Source organism: Falco rusticolus, chromosome 11, assembly GCF_015220075.1.
Source record: "Falco rusticolus isolate bFalRus1 chromosome 11, bFalRus1.pri, whole genome shotgun sequence".
In the NCBI taxonomy this organism is placed as follows: domain Eukaryota; kingdom Metazoa; phylum Chordata; class Aves; order Falconiformes; family Falconidae; genus Falco; species Falco rusticolus.
Genome location: NC_051197.1, coordinates 2683131 through 2702571, shown reverse-complemented (window position 1 = coordinate 2702571; position 19441 = coordinate 2683131). Strand labels below are relative to the sequence as shown.

Here is a 19441-nt window from a genome sequence, read left to right as displayed (position 1 = left end):
TTTAAACCTTAAATTTAGGAAGGGAAGTGGGTTTCTGTCATCCTCACAGTTCTTTTTTGATTTGGGTATTTTTTTATATATTTTATGGTGTACTAAAAAAAAAAAAAAAACCAATCAGCATTTCTGGTTTGGCATTCCTTTCATTTCAGTTAAAAACTACTAATAGTCAATGGGGTCAGATGCTTTATTCTGTTTCTGCATTCCCGAAATGAGGAATTTCAAGCGTATTATTAAAAGTTTTGTTAGACATTTCTAATGTAGAAGCCGGATCTAATGCTTATGGCCTCTGTGTAAAATGCACGCAGGTATTAAGGGACAACTATTCTGTCTGGTAGGCGTTGGCATTTTGTTTTAGATGTATCTACTGAGCCTTTTCTCTCTGCAGTTATTCTGGGGTAGTCACGAGCCTACTCGTTCTCCTGTTTCCTATAGCATCTTTCAGAAAAAAGAGAAAAAGCAACATCACTACATGAACTTCTAATGCAAAACCCAAACAGTTTGGGGCAGTAAAAAAACCCATCCAACTAAAAGTTTTAATGACTCCTTTGTGTACTTAAAGTGTGCGGTCCCATCTATCCTGTGCTGATTGCTTTACATTCTGTCTGCTGCCGCCCTCCGTGAGCCGATGTAAGTAGAACTTTACAGAGCAGACTGCCATGGGAATCGCAGGCTTTAACGCTGCCTGAAGTGCCCACCAGGCAGGAGGCCGGGGCAGTGGGGCAGCTACCCCACTGCGCTCTTCGGGAGCACGGAGTGGTCACATTAACCTCCTCCGTCTCCCTTCTGCGGCCACCGATTCTCTTGATCTTGGCACAGGCTGTGCTGTCCCCGGTGCCACTCGCTCCTACGCCTTCCCCAGCGCAGCTGTCTGCGGCTATGGAAACGGGAGATGCCAAAAACATTACGGATTAAAACCTCGCAGCACACTGCTTTCTAGATAAGGGCACGGATCTGACATCATTTCCCTGAGATCACACGGGAAACTAATGGGAAGAGCTGAAAAGGGAGAGGAAAGGTTGGGAAGGCTGAGAATGAAACAGGAGTGATTTATCTCTCTGTTTAAAATTGAATTCTAAAGCGGGAGGTCATTAATGGAGAGTGTGAAATCTCTGTTTAATTAGTAACGTAGTAGATTAATAAACTGTTAAAGCTTTCCAAGTTCATTATGCTTCATTTATTTCTGGATCTTCCTCAATCAGACAAGACAACGCACTGATCAGTTTTCCTTTCTGTTTCTAATCAGTTCCATTTTCAAGTCCTTAATGGTCCAGGCTTGTTGTAACAGTGACAGAGTTAAAAGCTTCAGGGAAATCCCCAACGTATTCTTTACAGATATTTTGCAGTGAATTTGTTTAATGTCCCTGTTATTTTAGTAAACAGAAGCCTTTAAAAATCCTTCCTCTAGCTGTACGTTTCCGATCATGTTTTATTTCACTGTGTTTCTCGAAAGCCCGAGGAGGTCTAATGGGAGGCTCTCCGCTTTGTTTGTTCTGGGCAGGTGCTTTATCATGGAGGACAGAGGGTACCTTGTGGCCCACCCAACGCTCATCGATCCCAAGGGACACGCACCGGTGGAGCAACAGCACATTACGCACAAGGTCTGGTTCCTTTTTGCGTGGGTTATTCCTACCTTTTCTAATTTTTGAGGTCTAAGGACTGCAGAGAAGCTGCTGTTCGTGTCTGACTTCAAAGGCGTAAAATCCTATGGTTTTTGCCTAGGAACCTCTGGTAGCAAATGACATTCTGAACCACCCAAACTTCGTCAAGAAAAACCTCTGCAACAGCTTCAGTGACAGAACAGTTCAGCGGTTTTATAAATTTAATACCAGCTTAGTGGTAAGTGTGTTTTTCTATTTTATTTTGCTTTTGAGCGTACTTTGGTTGGGTTGGGTTTCTTCTGGTGGAAACGCAAATGCTTGCCAGGATCCGCAGCTGAGGCTGGAAGCCAGCCTTCTGTGTGGATTGGCCTCCGTCCGCCCTCTCCAAACACAAATCAGCGATCTGGACTGCACAAGCTGTACTCGCACGAGGAGTCAGTTGACATACAAGGGATTACGGATGTGATCGCCGGCCAGCTGTGGTTGATGTCTGCAGAGTCTCATCCAGCATCATGAAAATAAGAGCGGGTCTCTGTTGTTAGGTGAGGACTTTCCAGCAGTAGTTGGGATTTTTTACTTTGGATCCTCTGACCTGACCTCTGGCTTCCCACTCTGACCAGTGTAACGTCCTCCTGTGACACAGGTAGTAAGGGTTTCTGATACCTTTTAGTTAGGTGTCCAGATAAATGGATTTATGGATGCAATGCACGTGAGCATTCACAGAGTAGTGTTTGTCAGACTGCAGTCTCTGGACACCTGAATGCCCTGCAGGCCCCACAGGTCATGTATGAGCTTCCTCCTGCGCTCAGCCATGCCAAGAGGTCTAAGCTAGGGGCTGTCCTCTCGCTGTGCCGTGAATGCTGGTCGCAGTGCCACATATCAGCCCCTGCAGGATTACTCAGAAGTCGTTACACTCTGTGAGAGAAGCTGCTCTTTAAGTAATACTTTTCAATTATTACAGGGAGGAGAAGGTGGGATATGAGTGTCAAAACTATTTGAAAGTTATATCAGAATAGGTTGATTTATGTCAGGTAGGCTTAAACATTTTCCCCACACTTGAAATGCAAAATAGAAAGTGTACTACTGTAAAGGAAATTGTATAGGACAGAGCAAAAAATTAAGACGGTGGCATGCAAATAGGAACCAGGAATGAATCTGCCTACCAAATAGATCACAGCTGTACAGTGCTGTGGTGCATTTTTCTTACAATACATGTGCCAGGAAGTTTTCCACAAGTTGTGATGGTGCCTTCCTGTCAGCACAGAGCCTCGTTGCGGAGGTCACCGATGGCTGGCACTGCAGGGTTGGGCTGGTGAGCGATGCGAAGGACTGAAACGTAATCTGCTGTTGACGGGATATCGGACTCAGTGCTGCTGCCACACCTCATAGTGTTTATAAGCTAAGCCTATTTTTTTCTATCTTCAGCAAAGTCTTTCCACCCAGCAGTGGCTTGGAAGCAAAGCTCAACAGCTGGATGAACAATTTTGTAAGCCTCGTATTTGTGAAGGTGGTGCTCCCGTGCATGTGTGTTCCCTCAGTTCTGTAGGTTTCCTTGGAAAAGGGAAGATGTCCCACTCCCTAAAACAACATATTTCTCGCTACACCATTGATACTATCTGTTTTTTACCTAGGGTGATCTGACAAACCTTGTGCACGGCAGTCACTGCTCCAAGTACAGGCTGACAAGAATCCCAGGCACCAACGCCTTCGTGGGAATTGTCAATGAGACCTGCGATTCACTCGCCTTCTGTGCCTGCAGTATGGTAGACAGACTCTGCCTCAACTGCCACAGGTGAGCAAGAGATTGGAAGTGAACGGGCTGGTCCAGGCATTTACTGCTTCCCTCTTTCTTGAGTCAAGGTTCATAAAAGCACATTTCTTTTATAAGCTAAATGAAAACATGCAGTGCAAAGCTGAAGTGAAAACAGAATAGTTACTTCACATGTGCTGTTTGTGAGAGGCGTGGTGTCTGTCGTGGTGTAACCTCAGCTGGCAGCTAAGTACCACACAGCTGCTCACTCACTGCCCCTGGCCCGGTGGCATGGGGAGGAGAATCGGAAAAAGGTAAAACCTGTGGTTTTAGTGGTTGAGTTAAGAACAGCTTAATAATGAAATAAAGTAAAAATAGTAAGAACAGCAACAGCAATAATAATTGTAATGAAGAGGCGAGGGAGAGGGAGGGATAAAATCCAAGAGGAAAAAACCCAAAAAACCCCACCCCAAGTGATGTACAATACAAGGGCTCACCCCCTGCTGACCGATGCCCAGCCAGTCCCTGAGCGGTGAATGATGGCTCCCAGCCAGCTCCCCCAGTTTATATACCGAGCATGACATCGTACGGCATGGACTAGCCCTTTGGCTAGTTTGGGTCAGCTGTCCTGGCCACGCTGCCTCCCGGCTCCCTGTGCAGGTGCTCGCTGGCTGGGCAGGGGGAGCCTGGCAAGCCCCCGAGTTAGAGCGAGCACTGCTCGGCCACAACTAAAACATCGGCGCGTTACCAACATTATTCTCATACTAAATCCAAAACCGGCGATGCGGAAGGAAATAAACTCTATCCTAGCCGAAAGCAGGACAGCGACATAGCATACCTCTAATCATTTGCCATATCATCAGTGTATTAAAGCACGGGTTGGTTGTTCTTGACGTGGTAAAAGACTGTGAGAGGTTCGGTTTCTCAGGGTCAGTTAGCTGTGGGTCAGGCCCTTTGTGCTGGCATATCGGTACCTGCGATTTTATGTGGATTGGTGTAGTTTTTGATTGAGGGGATTCTGGCGCTTGCAGGAGATTTTGCCTACGCCAGCATCGTTACATGTTTGTTGCACTGGCAAGCTGGATCTTTGTGTCTAGATCTGAGACTTGTCCAGCGGTTGTCTTCATTTGACCTTTCAGGGGATGGGTAACAGGCCAGAGAGGCGCTCTGATGGCATTGCCCTCAGGCCCAGTGCAGAACAGAGCGATCCCTGTGTTCCTGGGAGGACGAGAAAGGTTACTGAACAGCCTTCTCCGTGGTGAACGGCTGTTCCGGAGCTGCACTGAGGGGTTAAAATCATCCTGCAATGTCTGATGCATTTTTCTGTGTGTTTTCTGCCCCTGAAGAATGGAACAGAACGAATGCGAGTGCCCTTGTGAGTGCCCTCTGGAGGTGAATGAATGTACCGGCAACCTCACCAACGCCGAGAGCAGGTGAGAACCAGCCTCCTCCAAAAAGGCACAGCACGGTACAGAAGCTAATTAACAAAATTACTTGTTTGTTCATGCTAACGTACAGGTGATAGAGGATAGAATAGACAGTAATTTAAATATAATTAAGCAGATGATGTGTCATAGGTGAACATGATAGTTTTCCTTGATTGTGCTTTGACTATTTTTATAATACAAGGCTTTACTTTTTGCCCCGATGTAGGAATCCGAGTTGTGAAGTTCATCAGGAGCCAATGACTTTCACGGCAATCGATCCGAGCCTGCAGGATGCTCTCCCGCAGTGTATTAACACGCAGTGCAATCAGAGAACAGAGAGCGGGTAAAGTGGCGTTCTGCATCTATCGAGTTGTACCATCTTCTTGAAATAGTTCCATTAAAATAGCTCTTCCTTACACATTTTAGAGAGGGGGAAAAAAAAAAAGTGTGATGCCAGGATGAAATATTACAGCACAGAGCAATGACAATGGTGTGCTGCAGTGCAGAAACAGACCTCAGTATTCCCATTTGAGTCGCGTAACACCATTAATGGCAAACAAACGGCTTTCCCATCACGCTCTGTGACTCTCACATCCAAGGGCTGTACATGTGGAAGATTTGCTGTTGAAAGGACAATGAATTCTACCTTTTTGCAAAATGGATAGCGCTGATACATTTGTCCGCCTCCCAGAGAAATGTGTTCACAGAAAGTAGACGGAGCTTTGGTGGTGGTAACATTGGAGCACATTAGAGGTGGTAGCTGCATGTCCCTTCTGGTTTCCTGCTTCTCTGTTCTACTCCTGGCATTACGTAGAGAAGCTTGGGGGCTTATTTTTTGCTAGTTATGAGCAGTCTCCAGGGAGCTGAGATTGCTAGAACATGCCATGCTCTGACCAGACGTTCCAAATCCTTTCTTCCATCTTCCAAAGGAGTGCAGAAAAAGGGTGGAACTGTAGTCAGATTTCGCCATGCTGAGAAATGTCATGTTGGAGGCGTTATAAGTAGGTTGTTCTTTTGCTCAGGCTGAGGAACGGAGGAAAAAAGCAAAGCAAGCAGGCTTGGAGGATGCATACTGAAGATGCAGCTTCCCTGTATAACAACTTCCCTTGTGGCACTTAAGCATTTTAATGAGAAGCTTTTTGTGGCCAAATGTTATGTGCATGAGGGTTTATGGATGATTTTGGCCTCCCTCTGTCTTGCAGTTCTAAAACAGACTGAGCCATGTCAAATGAAAAGCAGTGAACGCTTTCCTTTTTAATTTTCAGGGATTGCTTTGGGGTGTTGGACTGCGAGTGGTGTATGGTAGACAGTGATGGGAAGACCCATCTGGACAAGTCCTATTGTGCCCCTCAGAAGGAATGCTTTGGCGGCATTGTGGGAGCAAAGAGCCCGTACGTGGATGACTTGGGAGCAATAGGTAACTCTGCCTTTCTGAACAGACGCTGCATTTAACTGTTTGTATTCAATAACATGCACTTTCAGTGTCAGAGCATGCTTCACGTGACATGTTTATCTCTTTCGCGAGTGGTGAGTTAGCATAAATAGTGCATCAAGCAGTAAAGAGGTAGCATCAGGCCTGTTGTGAGTATCACGTTTTTGAAAATATCGATGTGTAGCTGCATGTTACAGAGTATGGAGACGGTGGGTTTGACATTGATAATGTGCAGCTGTGACCGTGAGCAAAGAAGTAAATAACTTTGAGGAAGTGTGAGAAGAAAGCCAGATGAGACAGAAACAAAGGAGGAGTGTGATCTCACCTCTGGAAGATGAGGAGGCAGCATGAACAGCAGAGAGTAGCCTATAGTGAACAGTGGCTGGGCACGTGGGTGGTAGACTTTGACCAATAATAAAGCTTTTAGCAGCGCGTGTGTGCAGGGTATAAACTTATAAAAGATGTAACTAAGGATAAAGGTCTTTGCTTCACCATCCTTGCAAAGTCCGTACCTCAGTCACCACAGGGTGTAGCTGTACGTTTGTGTCTTTAAGATATACCCCCTCTGAATTTCTTCAATTTAAAGTGTGCCGTCCTGTGTGTGCGCAGTTAAGCACCCAGAAAACCTTCAGGATCATCTCTGAATCTTGAGAGATGTTGATTTAAACCTTTCTGCAGAGCGTTAATGGGTGGTTTTCCTCTGTTTTGTCCCTTTTGATTTAGGAGATGAGGTAATCACTCTGAACATGATCAAAAGTGCACCGGTTGGCCCGGTGGCTGGAGGCATTATGGGCTGCATTATGGTGCTTGTCCTAGCAGTATACGCATATCGCCACCAGATACATCGGAGGAGTCACCAGCACATGTCACCTTTGGCTGCCCAGGGTGAGCTGATAACTCTTGAGAGAGAAATAGTAGGGTGGGCGTTAAAAAAAAACCAACAAACCAAGAACCAGAACCAAACACACACACCCCCAAAACTAAGCAAACAAAAAAATCCAAACCCTCTTTCTTTGGTTTTGTTTCAATGCTTCAGCCCATTTTATTTCCCTTTTGCCAACTCTTATAGTCAAGTCTTATCCCGGGTGCTTTGTGCACTCTCCTTGGTGCAGCCAGACCTGCTGCCGCCTGAGGAGAGCCTGCCCAAAAACCTGAACATGCTGTTCTTGTCAGGAAGCTGAAGTTACACTTTTTGTAGAGCTGCAATGATAAGCCCAGCTTCACAGCTTTCCGGGCCTTGTCACAGCATGCCAGTTGTGTATTTCTGCACAAGGGCGGTGCTTTGGGGAGTATTACAGTTTTCACACCTTTTCTGCTTGGGCTGTTTGGGACGTGTCTTTTCTTTAACTTGTGTTTCCCGTTTTTGGTCTGTGTGATGTTTATGGAGTATCCATACATAGATAAAACCGCTGAAGTCTGAGAGACAGAACTGTTTGGGAGAAAGGGTACTGGTAGAAAGATACAGAGGGTGAGAAGTGTGATCAAGGCTAGTTACCTCTATATTTGATTGTATCCTGGCTCCGTTTTGAATCAGTTAACTTTCTTCAGAACTTGAAAGCCTGTTCCTTTCAGGGGGAGGTGAGCTGTGATGTTTTCCTGGTATCCCTAGCCCCATCTATCTTGGGAAAAGAGCACACGAAGCTCAGACTGCATGTCCTCACACAGTAACACAGAATGCTTCCACTATATTACCAGGGTGACAGCCGTTAGTAAGATGATCCAAAATTTTTCTCTTAACAGTTGCATTTTTCTGTTTGTAATGGTGTGTAGAAATGTCAGTGCGTATGTCGAACCTGGAAAATGATAGGGACGAGAGAGACGACGACAGCCATGAAGACAGAGGAATCAGTGAGTACCAAATCACTTTGCTGGGGGGTGGGATGGGGGAGATTAAATGAGCCTTTTTTTTTTCTTGATACGCTAGTATTAAAAATATGTGAGGAAGCCCTGTGCTGATTAGCAGTAGAAAGTGACAGCACAGCATTTTAACTTAAGCTGTAGCTTCTGGTGCACCTTTTTTTTTCATGCTGAAAAATTACATTTTTTTATGTGGAGGAGGTTTGTCCCTGATGCCCCCCCATCATGACCACTTCCAGAAATAGTTCTGATGAGCTTAAAAATTGCAATTGTGACGGTACAGGGTATGGAAAACTCTTACCTGTGGTCAGCCTTGGAAAGCAGGGGCCCAGGCTGGCATGTACGCTCAACACATGGTAGCAGTAAATTTTATTTGCTTTGATCTGGGATGCTTGTACTTCTTTACTGTTGAGTAAAAACGGCACTTTGCATACGATTACCGGTGTACTGTAAGATGAGCTGGTGCACCTAAATTGGGTCAGACCAGATCCCTTGTCTCTGGGCCCTCACTAAAGCAGAATTAAAACAATACCCAAGATTTGAAACTGTGTCAACACTCAAAGATCGAAAACCAAGCATATCTGCGTCTCATGGCTTGCATCTACTGCTTCTCCAAGTCCTTTTTAGTTTCCAGTCAGCTTTCAGTGCTGCCACAGGTTCTTTAGCATTGGTACAGTAATTCTCTAACTTCTGTTAATCCAAGCAGATGAGGTGAATGAGTTCGACTGGATCTTCATCTATTCCACACTTAAACAGCATCTCTTTACTCCTACTCCTCTGTCGCTTGACAGTCTTCTTAAAAGGAGTAGTATTTGAGAAGAACTAGTTTGCAGAAAGCCTGTTCCCCTGTGCCTGATTTGTCCCACTGATACAATTCAGTAAAGGCACTTTCTTTAAAACCAGTTCTGTGTTTTTCTCTCTCCCAGTTAGTAACACTCGATTTATAGCAGCGGTAATAGAGCGGCACGCTCACAGCCCTGAACGAAGACGCCGGTACTGGGGGCGATCGGGAACAGAAAGCGACCACGGTAAGACCTTGAACCACTGCCCTGGCCCCAGGCTAATCATTGTGGTTACTTGGTTTCCTTCGTATATCTGGCACGTTGCAGATAAGGCTGCTAAAACCAGAGTAAAACAAAAACCTTTGCTCCTTATTGCTTCACAGTTAAACAGTTTTGACACCCTTCAGCAGATGACGCTGCCCAGCGAGGGAGCTGGCTTTCTCAGAGTGGTACTGTAGCAGCAGCTGAGTGCCGTGCGCCTCCTGGCTGGCTCTGGGTTCTGCCAGCTTCGCTGGGTGACCGGAATTCAGACCGACAGAAATGGTGCTACATTTACCACGCTCCTTTTCCGCTGCCAGCCCTAACAATCCACATGTTCAGTTGAGACCATGGACCTCTCCTACCGAACGAGAGAAGGAAAATCCCTTGCACCCAAGTCAGCATCTCTGCTGCTCTTCTCTTTGATGTGACATACACATCTTTCATAAAGTTCTAGCAGCACATGCTGGACGCCTGCGTTTGCTGGGGTAAAGCAAGCAGGGATTTAGAGACCGGGTGCTGCCTCTGTTGCACAGCCAGTCCATAGCATCACCGCAGAGGATCTCTTACGTCTCCTTTAAGCAAGTAATGATCAATGTTAACTGCGTACATGTATAGTGATGAAGGGGGTTCAGCCATATATGTCTGCCACGCACACACACTTCAACCCTGTTTAGGTTGAGGGACTTTTGATATGTCTGTCGTGCCCTGAGACTAAGTCGTCTTAAATCCTGAAAGCTGTTAGAAGGGTGTAATGCTGTTGACTCATGAAGAGTCTTAATATAAATTAAGAGGAGGGTTAGACAAGGCAGTCTGCCACAGATGTCAGCTCTAGCTGCCTGGGGTAGTGGCTGGATATGTTACAGCAGACCTGTTCAATTATTAAGACAGTGGTTGCAGTAATGGAATTGCTGAGAGACTGGCAATCGGAAGGCCAAAGCCTTGGAGCGTCGCTGAACAGATGTCTGAGAGGCAATCTTGCTCTGCGAGGAATTACCCTGGATTTGGGGTCAGATTACCTGTGCTGAGGCAGATTTGCTAGACTAATGCTCCTTTTGCTCCATTTTTTGTAGACCTAGCAAATCCTTCCCATCTTTCTAGTCAACGTGTCAGGGTTAGCAGGGTAACTGTCTACCTATTTCTGAAATGTCTGCTTCTATGTTTAGTTTCTGTAATTCCATCTTCTTCAAAGGGCTGCCCAGTCTTCTTCCCCAGTTCCTCTCTGCCAGCTAGAAGCCATGACTCAGGCCATGGCAAGTGAGAACCAGCTGTGGGTACTTAGCCCGGTATTTTTAACACATTTTTTTTAGGTGTCTCAAGCTGAAAACCTGACTGAGATGCTTAGAAGCGCTAGTGTTTTTTCAGTTCTTAGCCAAAGTTTTCTGAGAAGGATTATTTTTCTAATGAAAGCAAGATCTTTTTCCTTTTTAAATTTCATTTTTTTTTTTTTGCATTTAGAAATACTGAGGTGGTTTTGTTTGTACCGCAGACTGATTTTGGGTGGTAACAGCTGGTTCCAGTGGTAAATTCAAATCTCATAGTAACTACCAGCACCTGCTTCAAAAGAAACAGAAAATGTCTGAGGGGCCTGTTACAAGACAGCTTCCTCGCTGAGAAAGCACAATTTTGTCTTGCAAAGGTTAGCTGTTAGCTTCCTAGTGACACAATTTCCTTAGGATATCCAGTGAATATGTCTTATTATGCCTATAGACAGCTGACCTAGGTTTGTTCTCCAGGAGCAGATACTTTAGCCACAGGAGAGCCTTGAGTTAGTTGTGCTGTGTGCGCGTGCTTAGCTGCAAGCATCAGCGCTGTTCGGCTTAACGGACCTGCTGTGTGAAACGCCTCCCATGTGGATTCAATAGATTTCCTTAACTGTGTGGAAAGCTCACCAGCATTAAAAACATATGCTTGTTTTTTTGCAAATAAGAGGTGAAAAGTGCTCTTTTCCTTTTAAAAATATAATACTGTGATTGTAAAGATGATGTGAAGAAGTTTTGCTGCTTCCAGATACGATAGCTGGCAGTCCTTCCTAGCAAAGTGTAGCTTGATAGGAACAGAGGTAACAGCAGTAGAACCCGCCTGTTTCTTGTCTCTTTGTAAAAATTCAATAATATCTGAAAAGATACCACCCCCAAAAAAAGAATAATTTGTTTTTAAAATCAGTGCTAGCAATCCTGCCATAACAAACTGTTGAACATGTGAGTGTGTTTTACTGTTTGGGGTGGTACAGACCACAGGTCCCCAAAGTCCATAAACAAAGGCGGCAACAGGGAAAGGGATCCATTATGAACTTACAGGAGAGGGTGGTTTTGTTTTTTTCTTTTTCTGTGAATTAAGGAAAATTGTTTTATTCTCTATAAAGCACTGCCTGTGTCTGATTCCATGAAGGGTGCAGCAGTCAGCACTGTGGAATATTGACCTCTTAGTCTTGCTTTTAATTCTTTGCCCTGCTGATTTCTTTGATATATTTATATATATTTATTTTGTAATATTTATGTTTAATACTCTAGGTTACAGCACTATGAGCCCTCAAGAAGACAGTGAAAACCCTCCATGCAACAATGACCCGTTGTCAGCTGGTGTTGATGTTGGAAACCACGACGAAGACTTAGACCTGGACACACCGCCTCAGACAGCTGCCCTGTTGAGTCACAAGTTTCACCACTACCGGTTGCACCACCCAACTCTTCACCACAGCCACCACTTACAGGCTGCAGTCACGGTACACACTGTGGATGCAGAATGCTAATGAACAACGACAAAAGAAACCGAACTTGTGAACAATGATCCATGCGGCAACGGGCAGCTTGGTTTCTGTGCTTTTCACCAGGAACGATTGAACTAACTTCCTGAGCAAACTGTTAGGTATAAAAGCTTTACATTTTTATAAATGTAAGGTTGGCTCTGAAATGAAAGGGAAACGTGCTTGATGAATGGACCTGACATAACATTTAATAAAATGGAGCAGGAGGCACGTTAGATCTCCAGGACCAGGGACGCAAGTTTATACAGCAGCTGAAGCTTTGGAAGCCCTGTTATGCTGAGCCCAGAGGGGAGAGAGCGCTTAAAAGAGCCAGAGATGATTTGGTTTCCTTAACTGGAAGAGCAGAAATCTGTGCAGCTGAAGACTAAGAAGTGGCGGGGGGGGGGGGTGGGGGGGTGGGTGGAGGGAAGGCTGTTGGTTTCTCTGCGGTTTCTCTTGCGCATGGAAAGTTCACTCCTCCGACAATTGCTGTATGGAACCTGGGACAATGCATCTCAAGATTTTTAAGTAAAGGATTATTTTTCTACTATTTATTGAACTTGAAACTTTGGGGGGAGGGAGGGGAGAAAACATGTTAGCAATTCTCAGCAACTACCACATATATTCTGTGATGGTGAAGTGGTTCTTCTGAGGAAGACATCTGTTTCTTATTAGCTGATACTCATCCACTGCCCCACTCTGCAAAAGGGAAAATGAAGAAGTCGTTTCTGACGTGTTTACATTATGAATGCTTTCTTTTCCACAATTGTTTTCTGTAAATATTACAACCTGATTTATATTACAGTATTTTCTTCCTGTTTGCAGAGGAGAAATCCTGTACTCCATTGCTAAAATTCTGATAATTCTGCCCATAAACCTCTCCATCTTCAGCCTCTTTGATCTTCCTTAAAGGTCTCCTGTGTGAAAGTAATAAAGAATTTATTTAGCATTAGTTACCAGATAATTCCAAATGAAATCTCTACCATTCTTCTGTTTCCTTAGGACACTGTCAAGATTGGAAGTAGGGATAAACCAGTGTTTTGTAAAACTTGGGTTACTGTGGAAGATATCTTTTTGAAATCATAATTATAAGCTGCTGTTTGTCTGGAATTTAACATTGCTTGGTAATTCAAACACAGATTAATCAATCTGTCTACAACACAGGGCATCATAATTATAAATTAGTTTTAAATCACAGTGTTGTATTTTAGATTCACAGTTTTTGATTACAATGATATAAAACCATTCTTGCACTGTGCATATGATAAACATCCATTTATATGTAGTTTTTTAAAAAAATCACTTGTTTTAATTAATATGGTACTTAATACTGTAATATGTAAAAAATTGGTTCTTTAAACAGTACGGTAAAATAACTGTATGTGTGATATCAGGATACCCCTTTATACTATGTATAAAATTAAAATCTCTAGTGAAATAAACTGTATATAAAGTATAGTTCTGTGGATAACTGGCTAGATTGAAATTGTTCTATCTCTGTTCCTTTAGTTTTCTGGCTGAATGAGTGCTATAACAGGAATGAAACATTTGGTCAGGTTCCTATAGTTTTGATCAACAATCTTGAAAGGTCTAAACTTCACATGTAAATGACAGTATTGATGTGTTTTAAAGCTTTTTTTCCTTTGCCTGTTGGCCATTATTTGGGAAATGAACATTTCTGGGAGTGGTCAGCCACTGCATAGACTCGCCAAAGCCAGTAATTGGTTTGGATTTTTTCTTTCTTACGTGCTACTGAAAACCTGAAAAATTGGTTGCACTGGGTTTGCCATTCTGCTGTGGTTGTGAGGATTGGGTTGTGGGTTTTTGCTGACCAGACAGCTGTAGATATCTATTAAGCACTGCTTTGTGCTCTCAAAGGTCCGAATCTGACGCCCTGTAACACTTTCTGGGTCACTTTCTGTAGAGCCACTTACTAGAATTTCTAATTTTGAATCCAGAATAATGCTGGGTTTTGAATAATGGACAAACTGGCTGTTTCATCAGGTTTGCTTTTAGAAGAAAATGCATTATTTTGTTATTACTGCTCGACCAAAGAACAACATACAGAGCCAAGAAGCAGAATTTTTAAGCATGATGGGAAAATAGCTTTCAGTGTTGAAACTGTTCAACTGTATGTAAGTTTTAATAACAGTTTAAGTGAAACATTGAATGAGGTGCTTTGTTGATTTCCTAGTCCTATAGAACTCATAAAGGTGTTCTCACTGAAATTCAGAGGTAAGTGAGATTTGAAGTTCTAGCTAGGACTGTATGTGTTTGACTCTGAAGGTATTGTAGAAGCTGGAATTCAACCAAAAGCTGTTGCCACAAGACAAAAGTGTCTCTAGGATTTAATGACTTGTAAAGTGGAATTTGAATTGTATTTGGCCCATCCACGTACATACGAAGGTATCTCACTATGCAGCAGAGTTCTTGAACTTGAGTATTTGCTCCCCAGTTGTAATTTGTCAAGCAACATTAGAATAGTTTCTTTGCTTATAAAATAATATAAACGGAAAGAAAGAAAAACACACCTTTGGCTTGATCTGCACCTGCCTGCCTGCTCTGGTGCTGATATTAATTTAAACCAGATAAAGGCCATGGAGCACATTTGTGGTGAGAGGCCAGTCATTAAGCCCAGCTCTAATTAAACTACAGTGTTAAACACAGCTTGTATGTATACATCTATTAACCTACGCTGGCATACTCTGTACTATGTTTTTACAGTGGGAGAAACCATTTTTGTTCAAAACGTATCAGAAAGTAACATGAATAAGCACATACCTTGTAAAATGCAATAATGTTAATTACTTTAACGACAGTACCATCTCAGCAGAGAGATCTTTTCTGTTGTTCTTCGCAGTATGTACTGGGCAGAAAACGCTTGCAGTGCTCTGTTGCAGCCCTGCCAGAAATTCAGCCAAGTGCTGCAGAACACCTCTCTTTAAACAGCTATCAAAAGTGGCAGCGATCAGCCCCCCTTGCTTTTACCTTTAAAAGCTTTTGTAGAGCTGCACCTCACTGCTGCCTCGTCACTTTTGTTCTAGGACGTATAAACCGTTCTCGGTTTGTGGGGTCTGGACAACCTTGTTTATACTTGAAGTAATGAGGCGAGCCAAAGCTCTTGCTGTTAAGGAATAATTGCAGAAAAAAGACAGATCTAGAGGTGTGCCAAATCACAACTTCAAATGCTGACAGCTAGCCTTGTCCCAGCAGGACTAAATGTAATGCTGGTAAAGGTGCTATTGTTCATTTAAAAGAAAAACTGACAATGGATGTAATCGAAGTTTCTAAGAAGCTGCATGATAGTGCTTCCATTTTTATTGCCCGTGTTGCTGCCATGGCCTTCCCTCCCCATTATTATTTTACTGTGTTGACTGAGGAACAGATCATAAAATGAGCGGTTAGCTGCCTGACTTGGACTCAGACCCTGTGTCCTCCTTCCCTATAACTGGTAGACTTTATGGCCGTTCATTTTCTGCTTGTTTCTTTTTGAAAGTGGTATTAATTCCCTGTAGGGTTTTTTTCATTCTTCTAGAAAAAGTTCTTTTGAAACGAAAATGAGTATTGCCTTTGGTTTGCATTCACTGATGTTAAATTGACTCGGTGCTTTCAGCATTTGAGCGCTGTGAAGTGGATTGATTTTTCCTAACTGTAACAAGCTGGTCCTCCGTCCAAGTAACCCAGCTGGCCTGCCCAGAGAGACAAGCTGTTTACATGTTCAGAATATACTGTTGGAAGATTAATTGAGACTGTTTGTTTACACTATTGCCTTGATAGAAACGTGATTTGGAAAGAAGAGTATGTTACAGTTTGCCCATGAATGTTTTACAAGGGCACTTAAGCCATGAAATGCTATCTTTACCCTTGCCCTTAGCAATGAGAGAGGAGACTGATGAGAATTCATGAGATGTTCGCATGTGCAGCAGCAGTTGTGACTATAACTGGTCAAAATGAGATCTCTAGCTTTCAAAGGTGGTTTTTTTTTCTGGAAAGTGACCCAGAAATGGTGATGAGGATAGAAAGTGTATTTGTCAGAGTACAAATTATGGTGGTAAGCTGGCAGCAAGGATGGAAAAGGGGGTAAAAAATAGGATGCAGAAGTCATGGATCAAGTTAAGAGAGTGCAGGTAATCCAAGAGGCTGTGTGCGAGTGCAAAGATGAATTTGCAGCGTTCATAGCTCTTAGCTACCCATTGAATTTGTTTTTGAAAGAGAATCCCAGCTATGGCTGGGATTTTCAAAGGAGCCTGAGCTAGGCTTTCAGTGATGTTTGGAATATTAATTCCTACAGCAGTTAATTCGGTAACTGTTGGGTTGTTTTGCTGTACAATTCCCTCTTTGCCACGGACCCCAACTACAAAAAAGTAGTGTAAGTGCCATAGAGCTTTCCGTATTACTTACTTGCAGCACTTCTGCGTGATGAGAGGTAATTATCTTCCCTACTTTATGTGCTCTGAAGTGAGTCACCGAAGGACCTTGGCCCAGAAGGGCTTGCATTTCTGAAGCCAAGGCTACAGTGGAATTTAGACACTCAAATCCAAGAGTGAAGTCCTCCAACGCTGCCTTGTTAGTGAAGTGCCAAGCATAACTGGTCTGTTTGCCAGTGCATGCGCAGAAACGCTGCCGGTTTTATCTCTGTAGAAAAGCCTGATGCTTCCGTGCCTCCGTACCGTTTATGTTGCCTGCTTTGGATTGTGCTTTTTGAGGTTTGGGCCTGCAGATCCTCTGCCTGGGAACCCAAAGGAGCCCAAACTGGCAGAAATTCAGAGCATAACTAAATGCTCTGTGTGAACAGGAGTTTCCAAAGTGACTTACCAACTTGGCATGGCAGCCTGCACTAGAACATGTGCTTACTGGTTGCCTGCACTGTTGCAGGCAAAGGTTTAATCACGTCTACCTCTCTTCTGCAAACTTCCTGTGAGGTCTTCAGTGAACAGTTGATCTAATAATATATTAAGGGAAAATAAATGTCTGAAGTACAAAAGTTTCCTTCAAATAATCAGATGTACTCTTGTTTAACTAAGGCGTTTGTAATGCAACACTCTTCTATGCCCAGCAGAAAGTGACAGCTGGTACCAGTTAGCAGTAGCAGTGGCCTGAGCAGAAAAGATGCACGAATTCAGTGGCAGAGGCAGAACTTCTATTAGGTCTGGAAGTTTCACCTTCAGCTAACAGGTGAATCATAGTGGCCTCGTCTAAATACTGTGGGAGAAATACCCTGCTGTTGTCCCTGGTCTGGTTTTGTTAGCGGCAGCAGTAGATGGTACTGCTTGCCAAAGCTGGGAGCCAGCAGTAACAATTACATTTTGTTCCATTTTATTCTACATTTTTATAGCTGACACTGGTAAAACCACCAGCTTCTTGGAGCACTGCCTGAACAAGTGTTCTCCACTGTTACTGCCACTAATGGAATAAAAGCAGTGATAGCAAGGAAGGGAAGCTGTTGGCCAAAAAGCATAGTGCAGGAGCCGTTGTTCCCCGACCCTCCACCTGGCGCCAAAATGTGAAGGCGCGAGTACAACAGCTACTCCATGGATAAAGGGTGCAACCTCAGCCACCAAGACTTGTCAAATCGGCACTTTTTACAAGCAGTAAGTCTGCATAAAAAAACCAAAGAGAAAGAGGTGGTGCCACACCGTGCCGAACTTCTAAAACTGGCAGTCTCTCCACCTCAAACCCAGGCACTATCATACCAGTTGAACAATGGGCCAGCCTTGGATTAGATTGCCAAATATTTCCAGTTTGGTCAACACTGATGGATTTTTCTAATTTTAAAACTGCACCTAGAGGTAACGCAATCAGACAGATGCTCTGAGACAGGTTGGCACTGAGAGCTGCAGGAAACTGGGAACTCGGTCAAAAGTTTTCTGTATACTTATTTTCAGTTTTCCAACTTTCTGACACTTCAACAATTAATTTGCTCCCAACATCAACTCTTTTGGCATAATGTATGCAAATCACATGCAACTGGGAGAGATTAAAGGTTCAGTAATTAACCTACATGATCTAATTCCCGCAAAATTATAATAACCTCTCTAAGTGTTTACTTCCATTGCAGCTTAACCAAGGAAATCTCTATAAAAAAGTCGAAATGTGTTAGTGCTGTAACCTCAGCCAGAGAACCTGGAAAACAGGAAGAGGGACAGGGTGGTGGTGGTTTGGTGGGTTTTGGTGGTTTTGGTTTTTTTTTTTTTCTCCCCATGAAAACAGAATGCACATGTAGAAGTTAGATACTTCAGTAAGTGTGTTTATAGCAAAAAGTCATGTTGCATGACAGTTTCCTTGGAAACCTTTTTATAACCGAATGCCAGAACATTTTAAAGTCTCATAAATTTTTTTAAGAATGCATTCGGAATGTTTAGCTTGCATTACATCCTTTATGCCAGTTTTCCGTATTTAACAAGTTGCAGCATTTTTAAGGACAAAATATTGTGGGGGTGTTTCAAATTCCAACCTCTGCTGGCAGGGATAAATCACTGACTGGTTTATCACAGCAAAACAAATTGCTGGTAAGAAGCCTGTTCACTCCCAGTACGTACTAACTATTCAGTTAATCATGTTAAAGATTTTCTTCAAGTTTATAATTAGCCAGATCCGTGGGGGCTGTAAATGAGATAGTAATGGTGATGTACCAATGTGCCCTAGTGAATGCTTTAATTCAATATTATGATTTCACTGGGGTTTTTTATGTGAAATCATTTCACAATTTCCTGTGAACTTTCAATTATCACTTTCCAGTTCCTGGAAGATAAGCACTTATTTTCATACAAATCTGAGACAGAAGGATTTGAAACTACAGTTTGCATCACGTTAACAGATTAGCCAATAAAAATACTCTGTGTAAGAATAGTTTGCATCACATTAACAGATTAGCCAATAAAAATACTCTGTGTAAGAATGTGGGGTTGTATCTGCTTTTGCTAGAAACCCAAGGAACATTTTATTTCTTTTTAATACTAAAATTGCTAAAATGTACTTTCAGCCAGTAAGTTATAATTAAATTTTGAGATGACTCTGAATGAGGAAAAACAAAGCCTAATTTTATAGATGTATTTATTTATTTGGAAGAACGGTGATATAAAATAGGGAAGGCATTGTTTTAAGAGAAAGCATTGCTGAGGTCTCCCTGCGAATATATTGGCCTTTAGGGCCATGTATTGAAGAGGACTGTACTCATAATATTTGTTTCATCTTCTTTTCTTCTGTTCTCCGTTGTTATCCAAGAAGCTGGGTTTGTTTTGTGGTGGTTTGTTTTGAGATTTACTCTTTTTTTGCTGTTTTTAAATATAACCTTCACACAGATTTGCTAATGATACGCATTAGGCAATAAAGATTACAAATTCTACTGCAAAGACCACGATTCCCAAAATAGACCGTTACCTTTCAGTGTAATGGTTTCCTCAGAATAGTTACTCTCTTTGTAAGTTACAGCTCTTACCTCTTTTATCTTTTTACTGTTTATTTGCAGACCACTGTGTAACAGAATGGAAACTGAGGAGAAGCTGCTAACCATTCTGGTAGTGAGATAATCCATCATCCCTAACTCACTTAGGAGCAGTGGTATATCAGATTTAATAGCTATCAGGTTCCA

The 19441-nt window shown here is 43.0% G+C and overlaps 1 protein-coding gene across 3 annotated transcripts in view; it reads left to right on the top strand.

Annotated features, from left to right (window-relative positions):
* The window catches only part of CACHD1 (cache domain containing 1), a 127922-nt gene that overhangs the window by 99753 nt on the left and 8728 nt on the right, over nt 1-19441 (top strand). Inside the window, exons 18-27 of one of the 3 annotated variants that reach the window (XR_005106741.1) lie at nt 1499-1598; nt 1720-1836; nt 3230-3390; nt 4695-4781; nt 5002-5118; nt 6041-6192; nt 6931-7092; nt 7978-8055; nt 8991-9092; nt 11618-12948. Coding sequence is in view for 2 of the 3 variants with exons in the window: in XM_037404290.1 (XP_037260187.1) it covers nt 1499-1598; nt 1720-1836; nt 3230-3390; nt 4695-4781; nt 5002-5118; nt 6041-6192; nt 6931-7092; nt 7978-8055; nt 8991-9092; nt 11618-11856 (1315 nt within the window). In the remaining variant the exon portion in view is untranslated. Of the gene's footprint in view, nt 1-1498; nt 1599-1719; nt 1837-3229; nt 3391-4694; nt 4782-5001; nt 5119-6040; nt 6193-6930; nt 7093-7947; nt 8056-8990; nt 9093-11617; nt 13319-19441 lie in introns of those variants that run through there. The other 2 variants (XM_037404290.1, XM_037404291.1) reach the window with 2 other exon arrangements.